Source organism: Branchiostoma floridae, chromosome 1, assembly GCF_000003815.2.
Source record: "Branchiostoma floridae strain S238N-H82 chromosome 1, Bfl_VNyyK, whole genome shotgun sequence".
NCBI lineage: Eukaryota > Metazoa > Chordata > Leptocardii > Amphioxiformes > Branchiostomatidae > Branchiostoma > Branchiostoma floridae.
Window position 1 is genome coordinate 9,829,263 of NC_049979.1, and position 10,855 is coordinate 9,840,117.

At 41.3% G+C, this 10,855-nt stretch overlaps 2 protein-coding genes across 2 annotated transcripts in view; both read right to left on the reverse strand.

The window, feature by feature from the left end:
* Positions 1-759, reverse strand: part of LOC118426495 (dynein beta chain, flagellar outer arm-like) — a 60,566-nt gene extending 59,807 nt beyond the window's left edge. The window contains 1 exon segment of the mRNA XM_035835941.1: positions 574-759. The gene's annotated coding sequence lies outside the window, so the exon portion shown is untranslated.
* Positions 760-5,841: 5,082 nt separating this feature from the next.
* On the reverse strand, positions 5,842-10,842 carry LOC118428336 (prolyl endopeptidase-like). The gene is made up of 10 exons (XM_035838399.1): positions 10,837-10,842; positions 10,327-10,543; positions 9,884-10,072; positions 9,287-9,493; positions 8,672-8,847; positions 8,411-8,480; positions 8,044-8,190; positions 7,499-7,648; positions 6,817-7,062; positions 5,842-6,440 (listed from the first exon to the last, which is right to left on the reverse strand). The coding sequence occupies exons 2-10, from the start codon at positions 10,438-10,440 to the stop codon at positions 6,387-6,389; spliced, it is 1,353 nt and encodes a 450-aa protein (XP_035694292.1). The 5' UTR covers positions 10,441-10,543; positions 10,837-10,842; the 3' UTR covers positions 5,842-6,386.
* Positions 10,843-10,855: the final 13 nt, after the last annotated feature.

A 10,855-nucleotide genomic window follows, 5' to 3' on the forward strand; every position in this document is an offset into this window, starting at 1 on the left:
GTGCAATTGAGGTGTGTCATTTACGACAATGCAAACAGTCTTCACACGGTTATGGTCCTCTAATCAAATTACTGTCACAACTTTCAACACCTCGGCCTTATTTGACAACAAATTCTGAGGTGGAAGCCTGGTCTAGTTGGACCTAGTCAACGGTTCGCCGTTTAGAAAGTTTCAATGACACCTGTAACAGTCGAATGACTTCGTTGGCGTCAAATTTAAGATGCGAAACTGGTAGAATGTCGCTAGGCTAGCCCACCATCACCTTTTATCACATAGCCTGGCCATGTTGCTATGCATAATGTGGGAAGTTATGTTGAAGGCAAAAAGCTGTATTGACTTTCTAGCACTTAACAAAAACTCGATCCAAAAGAAGCAGTTTAATAGTAGCAAATGCTAATCGAATTTTTACAAAACAAACTTTGCCGCCAATGAGAATCTTGACATGGAGGAAAGTAGACCACCTGTTGGATTGGTCAGCGGGACAAAAAGTAAGCGCAATAAGGCAGGATAATCCCACTACACGATCAAACCATTGTACATACGTGTGTTACAGGATGTTTTGAGTCTCCATACCTGTGTTAAACGTGATTCTTCTCCCTGGAGAAAACTTGTTCTTCGGCGGCCATATTGTTGTGCTGTTGCTAGCCAATTGCGATAGCATCCAAACGCGATGAAATAGATCCATATCACTGTGATTCAGATATCGTGTATCAGCATAGATGTCTGATATTGGGTGCTGATGCCTGTTAAAAATAAAGTTCAACTGGCTGTATATTACAGCATATTCATGTCTATTCATATGTTCACCTGCATTTTCCATGTGGGGAGTGCTTCTCGTTTGGATGCTTTCTAAGGCTAATAGAAGTTAATTAGTCTCGCGAGATTTAACGGGATTTAAAAAGTTACGAGAGTTGGAAAGTTTGGAAACACCTGTTACGTCTTTGGCAGACATTGCATGGCCGTCTTCTAACTACTAGTATTTGTGAAGTGTTGGAAATGAATAGTGTGTTAGATTTTACAGGCCACCAGTTTTTCCTACACTTCTGAAACTGTATTACAGGTTTTGTATTTGAACATCAGAAAGCCTTTCAGTTAAGTGTTAACTAATCTGTCAGGGCATGTCCTACTGAAGTCAGCAGAGGTTACACATTTGCTGCGGTCTCTTGGATCAGTGAGGATAAACTTCAGAAGAAGATTTTTCTTCCCTTATTTACCATTCTTATTTATCTTTTCTTACAGTTTTAATAGCAAGTATTAATGAGAATCCCACGGTCTTTGGCTGGTAGGTAGCACTAGTGCTAGGGAATAAGGGACATAAGTTTGCTCCCTCTAGCAGCTTTCTTAGAACAGCAATTGCAGACTTTGAAACTGGATAAGTCTAGCTGTATTAGAATCCAGTGCCAATGCTAACGTTACCCCATTTCAGAACACCAGGACTCCGCTATGAACAACTTCACAAAACCAGCCCTCCGATTAAAAGACAGGATGTCAAACATTGACAGAAAGAAGTAAGTACATGACATTCCCAAGTTCATCCTTCTATCCCCCTACATACCTTTATGGAGTCTTAGCATCCTGCTTTAGCCTTAAGCAAAATATTTTTGCCGAGACAATTTTGTGAAGTAACTAAATCCCTCCAGCGAGTTCATCTGTTTTCCTCTCTATCAATGACTCTAGCCCCCTCCCAGTCTATTAGACAATTTGTAATGTAATAAACTAGCACGCCTGTATTATGCTAACCTGGTATCCAGTCTGTTCCGTGGCTTGGCCAGGCTCTGTGGGGGACAGATAAAGCTCTCTGCGGCCAGAGTAATCGTTTGCACCTGGTAGGATTTTCACCAAGTAGGACAGAGTTTGATTATGTGTCATGCGCATATCTAATTGAACTCCTTCCGGGTGCCAGATATTACCCCGGTTGTAGAAGGCTTCATCAGCCCCCAAAAGAGCCTGGCCAAGCCACGGTAGACTGGATAGCAGGTTAGTATCATGCAGTACCCTGAAGAAACAACAGGCTGCTACAAAGTCACCTGTTTTCGTCACTGCTGGGGTAGGACAGCAGGATGTCGTACGGGGTCAAGCGCGCGGAGTCCAGCCCGTACTGCAGCCAGTGGTCCCGCAGGTCCTCCGTCTGCCCCAGGTCCATCTCCCTCCCCGCGATGTACGGCATGGAGGTCAGCCTCCTGGGGACGTACAGTCATCAAGTCAGCTTACTTTTCAGGCTATAACTCACCTGAAGAACTAATGCCATTACATACCGTGTATTACTCTACACATAGGCCATGCAAGGCCATATTAATGATACCCACGCTTCCATCATTTTCCCTCCATTTCCCAAAACAGCAAATAACGAAATGAAAGATACAAAACGCATCAGAGTACGTAGTTGGCCTACCAAAAACTACAGCTTGCGATATGTATGTTATTCACCTCCTTATTCTGTTGTGTAGCTGGATGCAAGCAGGCCTGGATGCAAGCTTATTTCGTTGTTATTCTTTATTTACCAAGACAAACTGGCTTTTGCACAGTATAGACTAGATCTTTAATAAAACCTTGACATGTGTGCCTGGTCCAAAATGGACCGGTAGTACACAATAACTGGTAGCGCTGCATTAGCTCGTGCCCTCACGATCCGAGTACATTTTTTGTATTTTCCATGATTATTCAATTCAGCTGCAGACAGTTATTATTAGTTCCTACGCCTCAGTTATAACTATTCATCCACACATACTACGTGCGAGCTGGTATTTTTCATTTCAAAAGACTTCTGACTGGAAAACGGCTGTGAAAAAAGGGCTGGTAAACATATAGGCAGCCAGAAGGGCGGAGGCCGAGTTTCTGGATCCCAAACCGGCCTGTCCGCTCAACCTAGACGTTGGAGAGATTTGTGTTGACACGGACATTGGTTTCCTCAGCACCTGGCTGTAAGAAAAAGACATAAGGAACCTCGTGTACTCTTCAGTTTTTTTCTTGACTCTGTAGGCGAGTCTCTAAGATTTAAGCAAAAGACTTTGCTTTGGCATCTTCATAGTGGCACAACTCTGACATGGCTTCCACGGGACTGCTCAGTTTGGTCATATTTCTGGCATGGAGTGGACTAGGTTGCACAGCTTCCTACCCGAACTTGAAGTGCTGTTCTGCGACGTACTCTGGTATTTACAATGGGAGCATTACCAGGCTCACTTGCAGTACAGTCTGTTCTTTCCGCTCCATTCCCAAACCGTTACCACCAAGTCTGGAACGATTCATGATCTTGCATCAGAATATCCCGAAGATCATGACGGGGGACTTTACTCGTCTCGAATTGTTGACGGCGTTAATCATACAGGGAAGCCAGGTTATGACTATCCAACCGGGGTCATTTCAAACCTTGACGAATCTGCTGGAACTCTCCCTGTATGGGAACAAAATCAGCCGCTTAGAGGCCGAGACATTCAGGGGACTGGCCAAGCTCAAAGTCCTGAACTTGGATAATAACCGACTACACTACAATGATGGTGCGGCATTTGTTGGACTCACCAGACTGAGAAAGCTGAGTCTGAATAAAAATTGCCTTTCCAGCATCCCTCGGGGGACAGATCAGACACATCAGCCCCTTGAGCTCATGATGACTTATAATCCTATAACGTCAATCATCGGAGTTGAAGAACTTAAGCACATCTCACGTCTGATTTTGTCGCGAAACGGGATCCTGTGCGACTGCAGGCTGCGAGAGATGAAAAGATGGATGCTGATGAACAAACACTTGCAGTGGAGCATCACCTGTGAACATCCTGTCACTAGACTACTAGTACTTAAAAGACTCAGGTGGATTCGGCTGGACGATCTGAGGTGTGTCTCTAACAAGACCAGCGGCTCAGGCAGCACAGAGTATGAAACAGGGAGAAGGTACTTCTCCACGTTGCAAATGCCATCACATAACTACAGAATGGAAGGTACTTACACTAGCCCAGTGACGTATGAACATTTTAACAATCCAGGTGTATCCAGCACAAGAACGATCAAACACACATCTCAGCCCCATACTATGTTTAGGGATGCCACGGCGCAGGTTGAAAGCAAGGAGGTAGCAAATCGTCCTGGACTGTCTGCGATACAGCTCATCCTTGTTGGACTGGCATGTTTCGTTTGCTGTTCTGTTATTGTTGGAGTGAAAGCTGTCTGTGTGAGCAAGTGTCCAGCAGTCCAACAGCAGGACAATGCTGATGGACAAAGGAACACTACAAACAGAAACTGCCAGAACGATTACCAGTTCTCGGGCACGGACTCAGCCAGAGGAGTCACCTACGAAAACAATGACCAGTTTTCAGATATTGGCAGTGCAAGAGTTTATTACAGAAACGACGACCAGTTCTCGAATGCAAGTATTCAAGGGATGTAAAAATTTTGATCTATCAATCTTTTTTTCAGGACGATCATCTGATACAGGACACTGATTTTCCTGTGCCTTAAAAATTTGCAAACAAACCAGTCTGATTATAAGCCTCCTGTATCAGTCATTTAAGAAATGTCGGATCTGCGTCACCAGCTGCTTTGGACATCGTAAACACATTCTGAGTGGCAGACTAATTTACAACCTTTATGTAACGCCACAGGTGACGAATATTACAACTCTAGAGCTATAGAGGTGCAACAATACACTTGTGACTTTGCTTATGAAGCCAGACAAGGCTTTGCTTTCTTATGCTTGATGTACTTAAGTAGGAATGATCTTTGGAAGTTCTCAGACATTTCAATTTTATGCACTGTGCACTATATGTATAGAAAAGGCAACTGAGATTCACGTTTGAAAACACAAAATCCACCATGAAATTTTCTGATAATATTTATGTGAAGTATCAATGTGATTATGAATAAAGTGATATGTTTGAATGCTACTTTTCTTATCTTGAATTGGCGTGCAGTGTGTAAGATGCAGACAAGATTAGGCTTGCTAGAATATCCTGAGAGTATAATTCAAGCTGATACAGGACTGCAGTCAACAAAAACTAATTAACCATTGCTATAATAGTGACTAGTGTAATATCAAATACTAATCTGCCATCTCTTGGGTTTTTGTAACGAGCAGACAACAGCTGAGACTCAAATTCAACAATACAAGATTTTTCCCTCTGACTTTCTCCCCTTCTTATATTACCATTCTATGCCTTAATAGGTTGAAAACCTGATCAGTTTCTTCAATTGACAAATTATCAAAGAATCTCAGTAGAGTCCACTCCAAGTCACCATGCGGGTTTTCAGGTGATATTTGTAATTAGTCTGAATTATTTTGAATAAAAGAATATCTGAGCCACCATAATTAAATTCTTTTCAAAAAAAATTGACTGAGAAAATACTCATCTTTTTGAATTCCTGTGAATATTTTAGAAATATTTTGAAAGTAGCTGTACAAAAATATCTTTATTTAGAATGATTGTGAAACTTCTGCGTGAATATTTCACATTTACAAATATTTACAAACCTTTGATAGCAGACTAAAGTGAAACAAGGTTGCACTCCAGGCCAGGCTGGGTTGGCCCGGGTCCAAACTTGTGCCGCAGGCGTGCTAGCCTGGATACCAGCCCGGTCCAATCTCAATAATATCTATCATGCAAAACTTAGGGGCCTACTGTAGAATTTCCTTAGGGCAACGTTGGCACTAGAGCCAAAGAGTTGGGCTGTATAGGCCCTGGAAACAGTCTGGTATCCGGGCTACAAGTGTGCATGAACTGAATGTTGCCGCTGATGAAGTCAGGGAGAGTGAGAGTGGAGCAGTAGTGTGTGACGTTACATCAGCTGATGTAACGTCCTTGGTGAAAGGGACATGAACGGTGTTACATTTTTAAATTAAAAAGACAAAACATGATGGGTTATTCATTCATGTTCAAGTCCATTTAGCATCACCACAAATTTGCAGTGAACACACAATTATAGTTCCCATCTAACATTACTCCCATATGTACATGGTGTTAAACAAACATCCATTCTGGACTTCAATACATCATTGACAATACAACCTGATTCAGTCTGAGAACTGGCTTTGCCCTTCAAGCACTGAAGGACTTTAGGATTAATATCAAATCCACCTAGGGACTCTATTTCAGTTTGTCTTACATGATAGATGTAATTATTGTCATGCAAATATCTAGACTCTATAATTCCATTTGGTGATTATTACACACAGGATAACATTCAAATTTTAATATTAAAAACGTCTCTAGATACTTGGATACAGGCAATACCTACTTAATAGAGATATTTGTAGTGGTGTTTCCCAATAAAAGCTTTGTGTGACTTGGAAATTGACAATTCATGTATGTCATACAGTCCGGTCATTTAAGCAACTTGCTGGGAAGTATGATTGTTTTTTTTTTAATGTCTTAGATGCAAATGAATTGAAACACCTTCCATCATAACATGGACAGTCCAAGTGCCTTGTACAAGAATGCGTACTCCAATGCAGCCTGGAAAAAGAAGATCAGATCTATTAAGTTTGTTTCACACAATATTATATTGTTGTGAAATGCACGTTAATCATCATAAACAGATCTGCATTACACTTTGAGAAGTATATGAGCAAATGAATAAATCAGGGCTGTCTCTAGAATCCTTCCCTCCGTGCCAGGATTGAAAGTTGCTTATCGGGATGGGAAAAAGATTCAATCCTGTCTGTCAAAAAAATCTGAAGTTCATGGCTTGAAATTGATATTTGTATTTTCATAAGCTCAACATGACAAAAATTAGCAACATGAGCTCTAAAACAATGAGTCATAATGAAAAAAAAACACTTTTAAAGTTGGAGACCTGTATTAAATAAACGTACATTGTACATGTACTTACCTGTTCAGAATCAACAGCATGGCTGTCATGGCCAAAGTGACCACCCTTTTCATGTACTTGTAGGAGAAGAAGATTTCTACAGATGTTCATATCATTGCCATGTCCAGTCATTCTTTCCTGGTGGTTGCTTGACTGATGAGAAGTTAGCTGTTGAAGACCGCGAAGTTTTGCAACATATTTAAGTGGGCTCCAATATGGTACCCTTGTATCATCTAGGGCAGCTGTCACCAACATAGCAGGATAGCTCTGGAATGTAACAAATAGGGATATAGTGCTGATATGTTATGGAAAAGGGAGAGTTGTGGAAATGTTCATGTTCTCCAGTGAATGACAACTAAAAAAATCAATCTGGATTATATTGGCAGTTGTTCACACGTTTGGGGGCTTACCGGTCTAATAAAATAACAGGAGCAAAGTAGAGTTTATAGTAATTTCTAAAAAATTTCCAGTCAAATTTGGTCTTTTAAGAGACAGCCACTTTCAGTCCACCTCAAGATTTTCAGTCCCCATAGATACATGATAAAGATGATGGCATGTCAATTGCAGTAGAGTTGAGGACTAGTTTGCACAATCAAGTCCAGGTTCAGGTCTGATCTGGATCTGATATCCTGGACGTGAACCAAACCTGAATTTTCTGTACCAGTACCCACTCCTAGTACATGTAGTTAATTCCATTAGCTACCTGTTGTTTTATATTGTGGTAAGGACAGTAGGACTGTATATATTTGAAGACATCAGGTTCTGCAGTAGGGTCCCCCCACTCCTGGAACTCCTGTGCGGTCAGGGGGAGACATCGGTCCAGCATCACACTCAGCACATCCACAAAGGGAACCTGAGAGGCAAAACACTTCCAGTTGGTAAAAGATTATAAAAACTGCTTTGAGATAAGATACTGTCTTTTGTATTCATATATCAGCCAAATCATGTTTGAAATGTCAGTATTGCTCAATGGTGCTGGTGACAGTGAAAATGAACTTGTGAACTTGATACATTGTATGACATAAATTTGTAGCAAATCTAGTTTAAAAGATGTAAGATTTGTCAATAAAAAAAGAGTTAAACATTTTCACTAAAAGCACATTTCATCTTAATCAACCTTGCAATTTTAAACAACAAAACTAATCTTTTCTATTTTTATATAACCAAAGTGATCAAGTTCCAGTACTTGTGAAGATGGCCCTTGAAGCACAGATTGCTGCTGATGCCAGGGTTACAAACATACTGTACCTTCATGACTGCAGCAGCTATCAGATCAGGACTCCTGTTACACAGGGCAGCCACAGCCGTGCCCCCTGCGCTGGTGCCGCAGGCTGCCGTCAGACCAGGGGAGGAGTAGCCAGCTCCATGCAGGTGGGCAATGCAGCTTTCCAAATCCTGGAGACATGATAGGGGATATAGCTGATACTGTATGGTTGATGTGAATTAGGATTTTACCATTGTCAACATTGACCATAAAGAGCCTTAAATGAATAGGGAATATATAGTTAGCCTGAACATGTATATCTAAAGATTGATATAAGTAAGAAGGTATGAATAACCTACAATTTGGAAACCATTGATGAAAAACCCATCAGAAGTTTTAGGAAGACACTACCTGGAAACTTTGTTCTTTATTCAGCAGTCTGCCTTGGTGGTACCATTGCCTCCCGAGCTCACCTCCACCTCTAGCATATGGTAAGATGACAAGCATAATCAGGTTACAACACAGTTACACCAGCAGAAGACTTGTCCCGACATTTGCAACTATTAATTGCTCATCTAGATCAACAGCACTGAATGTATTGACAAAATAGTGACTAGAAGTGATCTTTTAACAGCTTTAGTCCATGTTTCAAGTACCTATGTAAACTCTCACCTGATATGGCAGAAGGCAAGGACCCATCCTCTCTCCAACAGTACCAGTCTTTCAGACCTGAAGCCCATGTTCACATCTTCACCATAGGCACCATAGGCATGCACCAGGAGTGGGTTCTTCCCTGCATATTCCACATCCTTCTTGTGGAACACAGTCAGGGGAACACTTGTCCCATCCTAAGAAGGTCACATGTGTACATTTGTAAGTGAACAGTTATCAGGTAAATCTTTATTCTGATAACATCCGAATATAATAATAACACTTGTTTGAAATCATCTCCTATCCTTTTGCGCTTCTTATACTATAGCTAGTTGATCGTGTTCATAATATGTATTCACAGATTTTCAGTTTTTATCTGAGACTTTGTGCATGTATAATCAATAATCACAATCTTTTAGCAGTTTTGTGATTATATATATGATGTCTCTGACCCCAGGGAAAGAGAAAAACATCTAGTTTATTTTATCTAACTTTAAATTGTAACTTATATTCACCTGTTTAAGTCACAATGTTTCTTTAATTCAGATGTAAATCTCAACTGAAAAAAACAACAGAAAAGCCCTTCTTTTCTTCACCAAAGGAAGTAATAAATTAAAGAGCTGTTTGTAGATGTACCTGACTTGTTGCCATGAGCCTGTGCATGACATAATGATTTGGTACAGCAGGGGGGCCCTCTGTTGTTTGCTTCCAGAGTTGTTTGGTGGGCAGGTGGAATTCAAACTCCACCTCAGGGTGGATGGGGGAGGACAGGGTGAACCTGTAACCCGAGGTGTCAGCTGTGGTGTTGGCACCAGGCTTGATCATACAGGCCCACGTCGGCAACTGGAGCGGACAAAACATCCAAGAAAAACTTACAAAAAACACTTCAGACTAATCTACATGTCCGTCTGATGACAGTTGTCCGTCTGATACTTTTGAAACAGAATCACTTTGATAAGAACAGACTGACTCACTTCCTACAATAAAACTGCTGGTCCATTTTGTTCAAACTTACAACCCAAGTAAAATCATGAATGTTTTAGACAGCACCCACTGTCTTTCGGCAGTGACTCTATCTGCTGTCTGATACTTCTGACTGGTAACAAAATCATCCAGTGGCTTGAGTAACCTACTTATCTTACGGTACCACCTGAATATCTAACCTTCATCAACACATCAAAAATGTTCTAAGATTAGTCACAATGGGAAACAAAGCTCTAGGTATATTATCACCTTAAAGGAGTAAGTGTCTTGGGCCCTGTCTGTAGGTACAACAGTGATGGCAGGCACTCCTCCCCTCTTCTCAGCCAAGACACATCCCTGGTGGAACATGTCCATGTCAACCACCCTGCCACTGGGTCTGGCAGGCACCACTTCTCTCCACTCTGATGATGAAGTGGCATCAGTTGGAGCACACATCAGCTGGTACAGGGAAATACTTTTGTCAGTATCGTCTACATAATAGTAATAATGGCATGTAAACCCTGTTGGCAATGAAATAATTGCCAATGTCTCAGCATTAAAAACAACGGTGGATTAAGTTAAGATATCAGTTTATCCTACATAACCATAGCCCTATCTGTTACTTAATGTTGAAATCTCTTGGGTGGCTCAATACTACCAAATATGCTAAGTTATTACTTAAATATGGAATAATCTTCCTTAAACATCAGCACCTTGTAATCAGCTGCACTGCCATGGTTTGTGAGGAAGAAGAACTTGCCACCCTGATGTTCCATGTAGTATTCCGTCCCCTCTATCCTAGCCTGCACCAGCTGGGGCTCTCCCATTGGTGAGGAGGAACTCACCACCCTAACCTCAGACGTCGTCTTGGAGTTACTGTTGATTGTTACAAACTTCCTGTCCTTCGTGTGGCTCACATCCACAAAGAACCTGGAGGGTAAGTAAACATCTTTCATTATAATGTTCATGTAAAAGACATGACAAAACATATTCCTCATATCATTGTGACGTCATATAATCATATTCATGCCATACCTGGGCTGTGATTTTGTGTTCTGGACCACACTGTATTTTATGATTTCTACTTGTATCCCATGGGCTTTCTACTTATCTCCCATGGGCTTCTTTCAGTGGGTCAGTTCACCTTCTGGCATTTGCCATCTGGAGCTTCAGGCTGGTATCTCAGGTGATAAGGAATACACAGTGTTGTATTCTCAATATACCTGTCATCATACAAAATGA